Source organism: Chanos chanos, chromosome 5 (genome assembly GCF_902362185.1).
Source record: "Chanos chanos chromosome 5, fChaCha1.1, whole genome shotgun sequence".
Classification (NCBI taxonomy): Eukaryota; Metazoa; Chordata; class Actinopteri; order Gonorynchiformes; family Chanidae; genus Chanos; species Chanos chanos.
The window spans coordinates 20,345,045-20,362,262 of NC_044499.1; the positions used below are offsets into that span (position 1 = coordinate 20,345,045).

General features: G+C 44.3%; 1 protein-coding gene across 1 annotated transcript; it reads left to right on the forward strand.

The window, feature by feature from the left end:
* The first annotated feature begins 3,797 nt into the window (after positions 1–3,797).
* On the forward strand, positions 3,798–15,782 carry nyap2b (neuronal tyrosine-phosphorylated phosphoinositide-3-kinase adaptor 2b). Its single transcript, XM_030774761.1, has 7 exons — positions 3,798–3,973; positions 8,072–8,364; positions 10,822–11,922; positions 12,841–12,874; positions 14,317–15,023; positions 15,183–15,280; positions 15,552–15,782. Exons 1-7 carry the CDS (start codon positions 3,798–3,800, stop codon positions 15,780–15,782), a joined length of 2,640 nt encoding a protein of 879 aa, XP_030630621.1.
* The last annotated feature ends 1,436 nt before the right edge of the window (positions 15,783–17,218 follow it).

Here is a 17,218-nt window from a genome sequence, read left to right on the forward strand (position 1 = left end):
AACAACAGATCGTGCCCCCCCCCCCTCCCTTTTGTGTCGGCAGTGTTAATCCATCTGAACAAACCCTGGCCTTGTGCTGAGTGCATCTATCACGTAAACAATCACTCACACGTGCACACCCACTGGCTCTACTTTTGTTTAGTCTTTCATCCACGTTGCCCCCCGAATACGGCTCAATGTTGAGGGCTTAATATGTGCATCAGTATTTTTTTTTTTTAATTTTTATTATCAGAGTTAAGGTTAGGGTTTTCAAACATGCATGCAAGTACAATTTGAAACAACTGGCCAATTGGCCACGGTGAGATGAACTTTCACATCAAAAAAAGCAATGCGGTCCCTCCAAAATTGTTTTTATTTTTTCATTCATTTATTTTGAGGGAACTTAACAGTATATTTGAGCTTGTATTCATGCCTCGGTTTTGGGTGCTCTGATAGTCTTGTTTACTAGCTGTGGAGACTGGGAGTGGTGTGATTGGTTGCCAGGGCAAGGGACTATGGCTAATGAGGTCACACCCTGGCAGCCGTGACAACGCTGGCCCTCCCGCCCCTGCCTTGCTGTGACAGACATGTGTCTCCTGCCCCCTTTTACTACAGCCCACTTACAGTAGCACAGGCTGGAGTGGAGTAGAGCTGTCCGAGGTGCTGAAAGTGGGTAATGGACTGAACGTGTGTGTGTGTGCTTGTGAGAGAGAGGGAGAAAGAGAGAGAGAGGTTGAGAGAGAGAGAGAGAGAGAGAGAGAGAGAGAGGGTGGGTTAGGAGAATGAAATATGCAGGGAGGAGGGTAGAGGCGTGTTCTTTGTGTGGTGGAGCCTGGGTTAATCCACTGTGGCATCCACACACAGAGGAGAGCCCTGCATCCAAGAGGCAGTGCTAGCGAGAGATGCTCAGCCCAGCCTGTACACACACAAAACTCTTGCTGGGAAAACGGATACACATCCAGAGAGCTCTGCATGAGCGAGTGGACTATGCACTAGTGTGAACTTGCATTTCAGCTCCAGCAGGACTTCTGTGAGAACATAAAAGTGAGTTTGTTTGTGTCTGTGTGCGAGTGTGTGTGTGTGCATGTATATGAGTAGGTGTGTGTTTGTGTGTGTGACAGAAAGAGAGAGAGAGGGAGAGGGAGAGAGAGAGTACTAGGGCAGGATGTTTGTCTCAGGTTATGCCTGTGGGGCCTCTGCCGTCTGCTGTGTTTAGCTTGTGCAGATGAAGAAGGGACCCCAGCCTGCGCTGGACTTAATTGTTGCACGGACCAGGGGCTCAGGGCTCCCTGGTTACCCGGAGGAGGGAGCTACAGGCTGGGCAACCCCTGTACCCCTCTGCTCCCCTCCACCGTAGAGCTCTGGAGCCTGGTGGAAGTTCGGCAGAAACCTGTGTGACTACAATGGCCAGCACTCCCTATGTTGGACAAGAGTTGGATTCTCAGGAACTGGGTCAGGCTTTATCCAAACTCTCAAGGTTAAACTGGATTTACCTGGACAGGGGTTTTACACAACTGCCAGCAGGGACACAGTTGCTCTGTAAGTATTACATTCATTCAACAACTCTCACACCTTTTAAATGGTTCGCATCGTACTTGTTTTAAACCTGCTACCTGTTTTAAGCACTGTAACCATAACACTGTTAATATCTATACGTTACACTCTCAGAGTCATACCTGTTTTGTATCTCGTAACACACAGTTACTTTACCGTTATCACACTGTACATGCAGCTGTTACTGTCACCTTGCACACTGGCATTCAAAATCCCTTTGGGATTCTGCACATGCTTTTTATTTTGTTTGGAACTGTGTCTGAATTCTTCCCTGTACCCATCTTACCCTCTCTTTCTCTCACTGTTGCCTAGATACATGTATTATGGGTCACCTTCTCCAAATATAGAAAGTAGACTTCACTCTCTGCCCAGAGGGCCAACTGTTGCAGTTAATGTCAAGTGAAGGACTAAAAGAGGGGAGATATTGAAAAAAGGGAGAGAGAGAGAGAGAGAGAGAGAGAGAGAACGGGAGGCATGGGGCTTTGCAGAGAGAGAGAGAGAGAGAGAGAGAGAGAGAGAGAGAGACAGAAAGAGCGGCGTAGTAAACAGACTGATTTCTTGCGCAAGCAGAGAGTGCAAGCTTACCGGATTCATACAAGAGGAAATACCTCAAAGGCTTAGAGCCAAGGCCAGCTCACAGCCCTGTCAATGTCACACCGTAATGCTGACCTATGAGTACAGTACACTCAGCTTTTATCCACATGCGTCTGGGCAGATACATTCACATTATAAGATATGAGCTCTGTATTTGGGCACTAAGCTGTAACACTAAGGACTGTATCTTGTTCTTTGACCATGTTGCAGGATAGGGAGTTAAGTCTAAATGAATTAACCTACATTTACAGGACAGCTCTGATGGGGCCTTGCAAGTTTCTCAGCAGCTGTAATTGAGACTCTAAAGTACTTCGAAGGTCAGTCCGGAGTTGGTGATGCAGGTGGATGCCAGACAATGGCCAATCTCTACATTAGCTGTGCGGTACCCATCTGGCTGCCCACCAAGCAATGCCCCTCCCTATCCCCCTCCCCCACTCCCCTTTTCCTCCCCCTTTATAGCCCTCTTCCAACCACCCCCTCCTCTCTCTCTCTCTCTCTCTCTCTCTCTCTCTCTCTCTCTCTCCCACACACACACACACACACACACGCAGTGCTGCTCACACGTAAACAAGCATGCCAGAGTCTTGGTCCGATCTGCAAATACTGACCTACATAAAATGAGTGTAGTCTCCTCCTCCACACACTTCTGCAGATGCTTACAGTGCTACTACTACACACACCCTTATACCCTGCATTGCTGCATGTGCCAATGTACACACACACACACACACACACTTGAATACAAACAGATACACACAATAATCACAATAATATCGTTGTATCTACAAAATAAATGAGTGAGTCACTAGTAAAGATAGAATGGCTGATTTTGTCTTTGGGCTCTGCTATTTGTTGATCTCACTGAAGCCTATCAATTTTTTCTGTTATAGATGTGTTTTGGGCTTTGAAAAACCAAAAGAAACCACAAACAAACAACCCCCCCCCCCCCCCCCCCCCCCCCCCCATGAACGTGATGACCAGGCATAATCAATCCTGCAGTCCAAAACTATAACTTAGAAAACTATAACACTCAGTCATACAATAAGGTCTTCATTAACAAAGCTTAACTGATGTCCTCTCAGTCCAGCTCACAGGGACATGTTCTGTCCTGATTTCTGTGAGAACCAGACTGTAAACAACAATGATGCTCACTCAAACTTGTAAACAGTCTCTTTGTATGGCTGCTCCTGAGCTTCTAGTCATACTTTTGTGAGAAAAAGAGTTTGCTCTCGGTGCGAGAATCTCATTGACCCAGAATGCATTCACACTTTAACCTCTGAAGTTGCACTAAGTGCTGGGTTTGCTCAGGATTAATATAATAGCTTATTGTGCAGTTAAAAAAGAGTTCCAGAATCAGAACAATGATATCTGCTCTATTTTTAGAACAAGACACGATCAAGTTGATCGTTTTTTAATTCATCCCGTGAGAGTTTCTATGTCTGTGGGTAACACTGACATCCGCTGAGAGGATGATGTTGTTTTCGGCAGCTGGTCATGATGTAACTCTTTCCACCAATTTGTACCAGTGACAACAGAACAGAACTCTGACACAGAACTGCTCAGCAACAGACGTGATAATGGTATATGTTACTTGTGCTCTTAGAAGTGAGGTAATTGACTGTAATATGTTGTCTTTTGCAGAGTGATATGTGGTATGCCTCTGAAGAATGATGAGCTCCAAACAGGAGGAGACTCTCCGATTTTTCCAGTATGTTGAGGACAGTGGACTGAGGGCTTATAACGGGCTGCTTGCTCAGAACCTCGATCACATGTGGAATGAGAAAAACAGGACTAACTCTCAGGAGAAAAACGACAAGAAGAGAAAGCAGGAAGAAGCCATTAAACGGTACAGGCCATTAGAATGTACTGGTACTAATTAACAGAGAAATGAAAAAAAAAAAAAATTCAAATGCACACAGGCACACACACACACACACACACACACACACGCATATACACACGCAGACACACACACACACACACACAATGAAAAAGTGACCGCAAAGTACATCTCTCATTGGTTGTGCCCCTCTGGCAGTGGCATAGTGCCATATCTTGGGGGGTTTTGTCCCCCTCTCCTTGGAGGGCGATAAATTTTTTAGTTCCTGACATATTTAGGGCCACTACACATTCAGAATTACTCTTGTCCTTGAGGGAGATTTCCAAGGTTGTGTGAGATACGTGCTAAAACTTGTCAAGAAAAAAGGCAGAAAGAAGTGCGTCTGTTAACGCCCAGGCTTGTCTGCATGGTCACGTGACTTCTCATTATTTCCAGCTTTGAAAGGTGTTAAAATCATATCTGCATCAACATGTGAAACAATCTCTGAGGTGTGAAACATTTCATGGAAATGAACAAAGGCTGCAGCAGAGCAATGACAAAAAAAAAAGGATTTAATTTAGGGGGATTTAATTTAGACCTCAGTTTGCTAACAGTAACGCATTCTCATGTGTTTGAAAACCAGTTAAGCCTTACTACTTATGCATGAATCTGTCGGTTGACCCAATCTGTGTATAGATTGCTTTTGTCTGCTAAGTGGTGCTACTAGTGTCAAGTGCTCCCAAAATTAACAATTGACATTTTGATTTGTACTGCTCTGAACGCATTAGTTCTGTGAGTCCCACCATGATGAAATGCTTTGCTTAACAGAAATGCTTTGGTCATAGCAAGAAATATTACTCATGTAGCAGTAAAACATGTACTTTACCATGTGTTTAACAGTGTATATTTAAGGGGGCCTTTTTAATGTTTAATGTTATGGCTCTGAAGCGATTTTTGTTTAGTATTCATGCGCTATCTCTGCTCGCCTATAGGTCAGTTAAGAGGCTCTCTCATTTTATTGCATCTCTCTTGAGTTTAGTGCTATACTTCACAATTTGTATTCATTTTTTTACTCAGGATATTTGACAAAAATATTTATTTGAAGAAAAAAGACAAGCAAACAAACATTTGTCAGAAATCTTTTTACATTTGAGATGCTGAGATACTTCTTGTCTTTCTTGTTCCTCTGTAGCAAAGCTTGTGTTTTCTCATCTGAAACCTGAATGTAGGGATCACGTACACTGTTATGGTGTATGCTTTGTCAAAGTATAGCACAGTTTAAGTTATTTTAAGTCCACATGGAGCCTTTACCAGGACTCCACTTTCTTAGCCTGTGATGTATGATATGTTTAGGGCTCTAGCTCAGGATCTGCTTTGTTAGAGTTGTGAAACTCCACTAGCGGCTGAGTTGAACTAGCCACACTCAGACTGACAAACTGTTTTCCAGTAAATGAACCCATTTTTAGTGGAACTGATGAGAGAGAGAGAGAGAAAAAACCTGTTAGAAGGAGATTAAGTGTGAAGAGAGCGCGCATGCAGGAGATGTGTTCTGCCCGGTGACAGCTGGAGCAGCTGTGAGCCAATCAGATTGCTCTGTTGATTTGACTGAGGTGGGTCTTCCTGCAATCTGTGTTTTCCAGTTGAAATTTTTTTCATTGTGTCTCCTGGAGTGTGTGCACAGGCTCTCTGCTTACATTACCTCCTCCCATGCACTTACTCACGTGAACATTTGCATATAAAAACAATGCCAGAAGCAGCTAAATATGGGAGGGACTACAGTGAAATGTGATTCCACCATTGAGAAAAGAGAAAATATAAGAAAAACTACACATTAAAATGATCAGCTAAGCATCAGCCAAAATGTATTACAGTAATGCAGTTATTTCTGATAGCAGCTCCACTTCTTTTAAAAATCAGTGGTATTTTCTCCCTGAGAAAGACTGTGTTTGCATTTGTGTGTGTGTGTATGTGTGCATGAGTATAAGTATGTATGTGTGTGTTTTGTGTTACCACCCATAAAACCAGACACTAAACATTAATAACACACTAACCCCATAGCTTCCAGTGCACCCATTGCTGAATTACTGAACCAAAGGCTGAGCCAGACATCTTATAAATAAAACACATCCAACATCGGCTGCCACCAACACCTGTGCCAAAGAGCTGTCTGGACAAGCCCTGCTCACCAATCTCTCAACCTTTCAATTTTTCCTCTTCCATGTCTCCTCTTTCTGGATGCTTTCGAGGAACACACTCTTGATACTGTTTTGAGAAAGTGCATAGTTCACAAACTTAGTTACCCTTAGCTTCATCAGAAGGCAAAAAGACACAGGGAGCAGTTCCATAGTACACTCAGAGATTCTTAATCTGGGGATTACTAATATCAATGTAACATCACTTATTGATATAAATCCTTAGAGATTACCAAGGAAAAAGAATGGTGAATCTATGCCCGTTTGAAAACTCAGTCACTGAATGGCAGACAACTGTTTATGCTGTGATTAAATGTGGTGTCACGTCTGGAACTTTTGATGATGTGAAACGTGTGCATACTGTTTTGTCAGAGCGTGCAGAGCAGACGGCTACCCCAGTGCACTGCTCCTCCTGATGAGAGCTTAATGCCTAATCCATCGTGTGTGTGTGTGTGTGTGTGTGTGTGTGTGGATGTGTATACAAACGGCACTGGGTGTGTGCATGTATGGACTGGTAGCACTGAGCAGCAGTAGCAGATTTTTTTGTTTCGTTTCCGTGGGTACCTTGTTGCTAGGCAAAGTTAAGCCCCTGACCAATGAACCCTCCTCTCCAGACTCCTGCTGCTCAGCAGCTGTGTGTTTGAGTCACAATCTCTTTCTCTCTCTCTCTCTCCATCACACACACACATGCAGATGCAAAAGTACGTACACAGTCATGGACACACAAAGGCAGACACCTTTAAATTGGCCAGGTGTCCACAGTGCCAAAAGAACAAACACTTGTCAGTGAGTCAACAAGAAAACTGATTCCATTCCTGTGCCCTCTGTTAATCTGTGAGAGAACAGAGAGAGAGAGAGAGAGAGAGAGAGAGAGAGAGAGCGACCTGTTAACAGAGACCTTTGATGTTGAACATCAAAAGGACAACAACAGAAACTCAGGCATACAGGTCCAGAGGAGTACATAAAAACATTGTGCAGGATAATAGTTAAGTAGGGCAGTTAAGAATGAGCATAGTTAACATGAGTTGCGTATAATGTGGACAACTGATCATCTGTTTCTTGGACCATGCAAATCAGTTTTGTCATCTAGATAAATATCCCCGGCCAATGATCAAACAGGTCAGGGTGGCCCCATATAAACCTTCAAATTCAGTGCAATCATGCACTTAAAGAAATCAATTCATGCTGAGTGGAAGCTTCTCATTGAGTCACTGTGTCACTCACTGGGCTGAGAGCACAGACCACGGCTGGGGTTAAACACAAATCAATGACTCTGACAGAGAGATTCTCTTGGATGAGTAGTTCATACACGGCACTCAGCTTTGGTGTGGATGTGCTTGTATTGTACAGAGTGCACACACTTGCACCTTCAAACACATTCATACTCCTACATACACACACACACACACTCACACACACACACACACACACACACACACACACACACACACACACACACACATACACACCAGAGAGAGAAACATGTAAAGTAAATTTAAAAACACAAATTCAGCTCACTGTAACTACTAACGATAACGCATGTTTAAACTGTCTTGTACATTAAGGAAACATGCAAACACAGAGCAGAGGAATGTAATTCAGATCCATGGCGTTGGATGATTTTCTCTTTGATCCAGACATGCCATTCTCATTGATTATTGATGAAGGGTGTATTTGGCTGGTCCATTAACCCCCATATCCTTCACTACTCATCTCTGTCTAGATGTAATAATACACAGATGTAACCAACCACATACACACACGCACATGTGCATGCTTGCATCGGACCAAAACAACAACAGACAAAATGGTCTCATTATCCTTGTGTGTCTCATTTTCTCCTGTTTAAAAAAAGTTTCAATTTGCTGAAGATAAACAGAACTTTTCCTGAATGCTAACAAGCCTTCTTTCTCCCCTGCCTCTTTTTTCCAAGGACGAGGGAAGAAGAGGAGGTGGTGACAGAGGGCAAGCACCTGCGGATGGGGTCAATAGCAATGCCTGCGCCAGTGGATCATGTGACCCCCAGGCCCTGCACCACAGGCTTCACTGTACGTTCCCAGTCCCTGCACTCAGTGGGCACTGCTGAGGAAGAGGGGAGCCCCACCTCCCGAAAGCAGCCCCCACCTAAACCTCGGAGAGATCCCAACACCAAGCTGAGCATCTCCTGCGAGGCTGTGGACCAGAGCCCCAGCTCCTGCAGGGGAGGAGACTTGGAGAAGTGTGATGGTGAGTTATCCGTGAGAAGTGATGTCATAGATACTGATGTCATAATGTGAGGAGTGATGTCATAAAGAACATATTAACTGTAAGTCAAAAGTAACGAGCCATATCGTAATGGAGAACAACACATTAGTTTCATATAGTCCTGATTTTGTTGTTCAGGTTGGGCTCTTCAGGACCAAAGGTTTGCTGAGTTAGTTTGGTACACAGCTGGAGCAAATCTCTGCTCATGGTCCAGACTTACAAGACTGATATGTCAATACACACTTGACGTGTTCTCAAGAGACAAATCATTCTCAGAGATTTACCTGAGTACACCTGGGTAAGAATAAAGTCTCAAGTCTCTGAGAGATATTAGGGCCTCATTGTTCGGAGTTAGAAAGCCTCTTAGACATGCACTTGGATAGCACGCTCTGGACAACATCCGGCTTCCACACTCACAATCGCCTTAGCCCACAGTTGTCACATACCAGACTATTTAGTTTACAGTGTTCTCTGTTAGCTTAGAGAAGAATTCCTTTCATGATAACTGTGATCATCAGCACCCGCGGCATCTCTCATAAGTGGGCACAAGCCCTTATGTGGTCACGTGGTTGCTCAGTTGAATGGTAACGTAACCTGCCAACTTATGAATGAGGGCAGCGCTCGCTATCGGCGTGATTTGGTTTGGGTGCATCCTCTTGTGTGGGGCGACAGGCGGAGTGGTTATAAACATGAGTGAGTCTGTGTGCACTGTAGATGAGATGTGAATGGAGGCATAAAGGTCATTGAGTTTCTTTGCTCCTCTCCATTTAGTCTTGTCTTCCATTCTAATTGTTTCACCCTGTGTTATTACATACAGATGTTAATAAGTGTGGTGTACACATCTTACACTCGAGAAGAAAATGGCTCTTTTGCTGATTAGAAATCTGTTGGATGCAGAGCGCACTTTACAATTGTTTAAAATAATTCAATGGTTTAATTGATCTGTTAAACAAAAAGAGCATGTTTCTGTGTCCAGTTCAGTGGTGTGTGGAACTTAACAGAATTTATGATATCTGCTATGTTAGCGCAAGTGAGTTGCATATGTTTTTGATGTATTTGAGTGCATTTGAGAGTTGTGCACAGTATAATACCTATGATATAATTGTAGTCTGTGATCAAAATAATTTTATGGCCAAAATGTCCACTAAAAACATAGACATCAGTGACCTATATTTGAGAAAGAAATAGTATTTTTTGATATTACAATACAATTCATTTGCAAACCAAAGACTGAAAAGGTTGTGTGAGTTGAAGGCTGCAATAAACAATATATGCAAATGCTTGCACATGCAGTGCTCATGGACTTCCCTCAGATTTGAGGGGATCACAGTGTACACAGATCTTCCTCAACACCACGGCAACCAGCCCACAGAAACAGAGACTGCCAGTTGTTCAGCCAATCCGGCAGAGAGGCAGCAGCCTCTGCCAATCAGCTGTGAGGTGACTGAGTGCAAGACAGCAACGGCTGCCAATAAAGGTTCAGTTAGCAGGCAGCTAAACAGGATCTCGACCAATGGGTGTTGAGGAGTGTGTGTGTGGTGGGGGGGTGTCCCTCATTGAGAGGAGTATTACGTGTTTCAGCAGGGAGGTGGTGGGGAAGGGGGAGGGACCAGTCAGAGCAGAATTCATTCAGGAGGAGCGATTGACCTAGATTCAGTTCCCCTAGAGGAGTGGGGGCGAGTGTAAACACATCCACTAGCAAGAAAGGGGGTGTAGGGAGGGAGGGAGCGAGAGAGAGAGAGAGAGGGAGGAGGGGAACATGCAGGACTACTGAAACAGATCTCAAGATCCATCTCTCTCCTCTTTAACATAATTAAGGAACATGCATTTTCAGCTTCTAGTGCATGCGGTTTGGTATCCCTCTCTCACATAAAGAGATGAAAAGTTGTTATAATCTGAGTGCAGTCCACTGTCACTCAACTCTTTTTGCATTATAGCTATTACTATAGTTTGCCAGTACTGATACAGCTGTGCAGTATTGCTCTGCAGCTTGCGACTGTGCTGAGCACAATACTGGAAAAGAATTTGAGCATGTGGTACGATGTTTTGTGAGCCTCTTGTTAGCCTTATATGCGACAGGGCGTATACAGGTATGGCCGAATGTCCGACTGTGCTCAGTTATGTGTTTGTTGATTGCAATGCTGAGGCAAAGAGAAGCGTATGTCTGGGCCATCTGGTGTCTGAATTATTAAAGGTGTAAAATTTTAATATACAGCAGACATGGTTAAACTTTCTCTTGTTTTTACAACCCACCTAAGCATTCTCATCTCCCTGCAGACCTCAAAAACCTGTCCATTTCATGACAAACAGCTTTAGCCAGTGACTATCACTCAAACAAATGCCGACACGTTAATCCCATCTCCCACTGATGCTGATGTTTAGCGCTCTGTATCATCATGTAATAATATTGACCACGGTGTGTTTTCCTTGTTCACTCAGCAGCACAGGGCTGCAGTGAGGACTGCAAGCGGATCCCTCCTCCAAAGCCAAAGAGGAACCCTAACACGCAGTTAAGCACGTCTTTTGACGAATCCTATATCCGTACTCATGGTTCTAAGGGCTCACCACCAGCTGCACCTCACTCTCAAGAGACTGTGGCACCATCCCCACCCCAGCCCCAAAGCCCTTCCCGGGACTCTGACTTGGATGAGCCCGTCTACATTGAGATGTCAGGACACACAGGGCGTGAGCTGCCCCAGCGTGCTAGCATAGAGGATGAGGAACCAGGTGAGGCAGTGTATGAGGAGATGAAATACCCCGTCCTTGATGAACCGGACTCGGTACGGTGGGATCCGCCAGGCTGTCGTTCGCAGTGCCCTACACCCTGCCCGCCGGACCCTGATATTCACACTCCTCTAAGTCGCTGCTCCACACCCCGTGGTACGCCCCTCTGTGACATCCCTGCCCCTTTCCCCAACCTCCTATCCCACAGACCTCCCTTGCTGGTGTTCCCTCCGGCCCCGGCTCAGTGTTCGCCCAATTCGGACGAGTCCCCGCTCACACCCCTGGATGTGGCGAAACTGCCCATGTTGGAGAACTCCTCCTATGGGAAATCACCCACATCCTCTTCCTCGCTTGATCCTTCCTCCTCCTCTTCCTCTTCCTCCTCGCACCTGCGACGTGCTGAGAGAGAGCTAACGGCGACTCCCACCATCACGGTGTCAGGTCGCTCCTCTGCACCGCCGTTGCCCTGCACGCTGTACAAGAGCTCGGCCTCGTCTGCGCACAGCTACCAGCGGAGCCACTCGGCTTGCCCTTCGCCTGTCAGCATGGGCCGTTGCCTCACCCCGCTAAGCCTCATGAGGGCACCACCCTTCGATGGGCCCTTTCCTGGTCTGCCTCGAAGTGCTTCGGCTACGCCCCACGGCAAAGGTTCGCCCCCCCAGGATGGCCGGCACCACGGCTCTCTGCAGAACGTGTCAGTGGGGCGCTCCCGTACGCCCACCAGTCCGCTGGATGAACTTACCAACCTGTTTAACACAGGCAGGAACATGCTGAAGAAGAATTCGAGCGGACGAAAGAGCAAAGAACCGGCCGAGAGTGAGTATCTGTTTCCTTATTGGAAAAGTGCTTTAAACAAGTTACCTGAGGGTCGGTCAAGCACACTATGAGTAAAGCCTGTCTCAAAACACTTTCCTTTAACAAAAACAGGCAAAATCAATTAAACATGTCCATCAGTCAGTTTTGTCCAAAGCTGAGTGAGTTACTGATGCAGTAATGTGATAAATGACAGTGATTTCATTATGCCTTATGCTACGGGTGTTTGATGAGGATTGTTTGGCGTGCGTCTGCTGCAGAGCTGGTTTTAATCCAAGCGTTGCAAACAGACTGATACAGATCGAATGATTTAATCCACAGAGATTATGGTCTGAAGCAGCCTTAATGAGTCTCTGGCATGCTCAACAGAGGAGTTAAATCACGGCAGCACATTACTTTAAAAATGTAAACACTGCATTTAATACTGGTCACCCTGTCTCTGCAGAGACCAACGCCAAGCAGATGTTTACAGCACTTGCAGAGCAGTTTTGTCACTGGTCTTAAAGGGAAGTGCAGTGACCACCACAGCATTGTACGGAATTGATAGAGGAGATTTTTTGTTTTTTGTTTCTTAGCTCACAGTTGTATCCACATTTAGCCCATTGGTGTGGAAAAAAATCATGGAAATGGGGTTTCAGTTGAAATTAGAACATTTCCTCCTCTTTCCTTTTTTGATAACGCTTAAAATTACTGCTATGATGTTTGTAGCAGAAATGGCATTCGGCTCTGTTGCAAAAAAAAAAACCAGGTTACACAAAGCTTTTTCTCTCACTCTGAAAGAACTCCGTGTACTCCTTGTATCTCCGCATTTCAACCATGTACAGATGTACGTGCGCATGAGTACAGGCTCTGCTTGACTCGGAGCTGATACCTCATCATGGCAACAGAGGAGGGGATCTCCCAACAGAGTCTCCCTCCGAGGAGCAACAGACCAATCACAATGCAGGTCATGCCAGCCCCATAGAAGCCGATGTGTGAAGCTTTGCGCAAAGTGAAAAGTGGAGGCAGAACTTGGGAACTAAGCATTGCTTTGCTAAAAAAAAAATCCAACACCTTTAGTACACACAAACAATGAATTAGCTGGATTTAGTTCACTTTTTAATATGACTTCAGTTTGCTGTCTCTTTAACCTAGCCTGCTATATATTTTGGACATTAATAACTGCAAATTGGTCCCTAAATGTCAATTTGGCTTTTTTTTGTTGCCTGATCACCATATGGATCAATTGCTTATTGCCTAGTTGTTATGTGACTTGCCCATGGGGGCTGGTTGACTATGCATTTTCATGTAGTTCATTGGTGGTTTGCACCTGTGTTGCACCTGTATTCACATCTCATAAGCCAACATGCAGGCTTGGTAACTGCAGGAGTGGAGCGGTTCTGCACTTCAGTATCATCTGTCTTAGTTGCGGGAAGAGATCTCACACACATAGTGTTTGACCTATTTATCAATCCACCAATCAGCGCTGCCTTGAGTAGAAAGGCCAAGATTCAACCTTCCTTACAAATGCACCCCCTCTTACAACTGAAAAGTCTATGATAGGAGATCCAGTACTATAAGTGCCATAGTAGCTAGAATATCATTTTTCTGCAGAAATCACATACAGGACATTATACAGTGTGTTCTAAATAGAATAATCAAAGAATGTGTGCTAATCGGCTTCCCGCAAGTAACCATCTACTAAGTCTCAATATGGAATATGAATGGACATCTGTCTCTCTCTCTTTCTCTCTCTCTCACCATAATAAATTTCTCTAACTTATTTACCATTAACAGTAGTAGCAGATATAATATTAAGGTATACCACTGAAGTCTAGTGTTGGGCTGTATAATATTGCAACACTGTGAAAAAAGGTTTTTTTCCCGCAGAAATGTTTATGCATTTGATATTGTATCTTTATACACTTACCTAAAAACCTGCCTAAAGGATGTTCTTAAGCACGTGATAAAACAGCGTTTTAAAAGAAAAACAAAATTTTAGTTTTCTCAGTAGCATAGTGACTCCTAGTGTTCAAACTAATGTATTGCAGTATGTTGCTAAATTTTAGTTACTTTGCAAAAAAAAAAAAAAAAAAAAATCCACAACAAAGAAGAAACGAAATCTGAGCGGGGTTTTTTTGTTGTTGTCTTTTAAGGTGAATCGAAGGGGAGATGTCACAGCTCTGAGTCCAAACGAGACCACAAAGACAGGAGCCATCGCAACAAAGAGTCCAAACGAGAGAAGGAACGAAGCGGCAGCAGCAAGTCCTCTTCACATCGGCGCAATAGCCGGGAAACTAATGGTACAGATCGTGAACCTAACGGTCTAGAGGTCTTACCCAGGCGGAACAGCAAAGACAGGGGTTGTAACAGTGTTGAGCCATTGCCCAGACGCAACAGTAACGACAGGGGTTGCAGTAGCGTGGAGCCACTACCAAGACGTGACAGTAAAGAGAGGTGCTGCAATAGTGTAGAACCCTCGCCTGACAGTAAAGAAAGAGGCTGCAATAGCATAGAACCTATATCTAGACATGATAGCAAAGACAGGGGCTGCAGCATCACGGAGGCTTTGCACAGACAAGACAGCAAAGAACGAGGCTGCAGCAATGTGGAGCCCCTGCCCAGACGTGACAGCAAAGACAGGGGTTGCACTGGACCAGAACTCTTGCCTCGGCAAGAAAGTAAAGAACTGCACAGTTTGGACGTCAGACAAGATGGTAGAGACAGAAGTGTCCATTGCCCGGAGCTGCTGCCGAGACATGACAGTAAGGATACAGGCAGAACCGGCCTGGAATACCGACGTGACAGCAAAGATGGTGGCAGGAACAGCTCGGAATCTCGACGTGATGTTAAAGACAAGGTAAGCGCGGAGTGCAGGCGTGACGGCAAGGACAGGGCCAGTAACGGCACTGAAATCATACCTAGACGGGAACTTAAAGACAAAGGTGGACACGCAGCCGAAGCTCTGCTAAGGTACGATGGAAAAGACAGAACGAACTTTGGCATGGGCTCACCCAAAGCACACGAGCGAGACACTGGGACTGCGCCACTCTCTGTGGCAACTCCTAGTCGCCATGGACGATCCCCTGTCAGCCCAACGATGACGACTGGAAACTCCAGCTCTGGTGAGGACTGGTTTGAGTGACATTCCGTACAAATGCATAATTTTGTTGTAGGTTCAGTATTCTAAGAGCAGGTTGTTGATCAGGTGGAATGTCTTTAGTCACTGTGTATAAACAAGGTGATTGGCTTTTTTGATTGTTTTTTTTTCTCTCTCTCAACAGAACTGAAGACAATTCCAAAAAGCATCAGATCCCCCTCCATGTCTGTTGTGCCATCCCCAGCAGGGACACCACAGAGGCAGTCTTCAGAGATCCAGCAGGTGGTACTAGCAAAACCTTACTTACATAGTGGATGTTGTGGAACTTTTTTGATCAGATCTGGGGTTAGTTGTTGCCTGAACCCTGTGAAAGTTTTTATGTGAAAGAACTACTTCCATAATATCTTTTCATCTTTGGTACATGGAAATACAGTGCTATGACACGTACCAGTACACATAATTCCACATTGCTGAGTTCTTGAAGATTTATACCCAGCTGCTTTGAGCTTCAGTTCACCTCTCTGACCACAACTCTCTGTCCATGTACTTGCAGGTGCCACCTATGACCTGGATGTATGGTGACAGCACCATGCTGGAGATGATCGAGAGGAAACAAAGATTATGTCGGGAGATTCGGTCCCGTCAGTGGCCCCTCAACCGAAGTCCCTGCAAGCAGGAGAGCCTTCCATCCCTGCCAACCTGGAAAAAAACCAATGGGACCAAGAAGTATCTGCCGCCCCCATATCCCACCCAGACCACTGTGTTCTGGGATACTGCCATCTGACATGTTGGCCAATTGGGCACCTAAAGACTCAACTGCTTCTCTGCCAGTTCATATCATGAGGGAGTAGGCAGCCATCCAAGATAAAATAGTGCCCTCTACAGGCAGTATAAAGGGGTGATTATCATAGCAATATTGTTGAGGGTTAAGATCATCAGGTTTTCTATCGTCACTGTTTATATTTAGTATTTTTATATTCAATGTGATTCCTTGTAAAATACCTAGCATTAATAGATATTTTCTAAATGAAATGGAATATCTTGGCAAAGACTATGTAGAGTTAGCGCAATGCAATGTTTGTTTTTCTACCTTTTTCTTAACATCGCAATACACAATCAGTCAATGGTGCATCATTAGCTTCAGCTTTTACATGGGCCTTCTTATTTCAGACCTCCAGACAAGAAATTACTGACATATATAAAGATAACTTTGCTGAATGAAGTGTATTTTCACATTGGATGTCCATGGTCACGGTCTGTGGGAAAAGGGCTGGCTTACTCTCTGCTGCCTTTCCACACCTAGAAAACTATTTACTAGAATGTGCAATCAAAAAAAAAAACTGCTCTGAAGTAGACCAACCACTCTCAACATTTTATTCAGCCTTTCAGTGTTGGAGTTTTGCCTTGTCTATATGCAGTGAACAGAGGGTCTTGAGGATATGAAGATATGTGGTTATGTGTAGGGATTTTTATTAGGTGATGATACTACAGCAAGTGAAAGAGGGCCATAGGGACAGTGTTTGTGAGTGACAAAACAAAGTAAATCCCCTTTCTGAAAGGAAATTATATGTGTATTTGACCCATGGTAATCAGTATGTGCAAATGGCAGTTACAAGTATGTGCGGGAGGGTTACTTTTTCCACTGCGGGTCTGTGGTATAAGCTGGTAGTGAGATTCCTCCAAGGTGACGTGAAGACAGTCAGTAAGATTCATGATGTCATTTGATCATACAGCTTTACCTTGTATGCATTATTATTATTATTATTATTATTATTATTATTATTATTGTTATTATAGATTTCACTATTTGATTTTTTTTTTTTTCAAAATTTAAGTCAGAAATTTTTGGAAATGTTTGTATTGTTATCTTTTTTTTTTAACGGAATGGCTCTGCTGTGCGTTTTTCAGTAATTTACCAGAAAGTGAGCTAATTGGCTACATGCGAAACACAATCGCTTCTGATGCATTTATTATGTCATAATATCACTAATAGCAGGATGATTGGCTTTCAGTTTGGGTGACGTTATTAGCTATAGGCACATTTTTATCCAGTAATAATGGTCATGTCTGCACAGGCTGAAAATGGTATGTATGAACAAAGGGTGATACATGATTCATACTCCCATTACCCTCCAAAATACAGTATTTAGGTCTGCTCCCTACCTCCCTCCTTAGATCTGTTATTCATTTGCACAACAAATGCAGCATCTGCATTGCCAA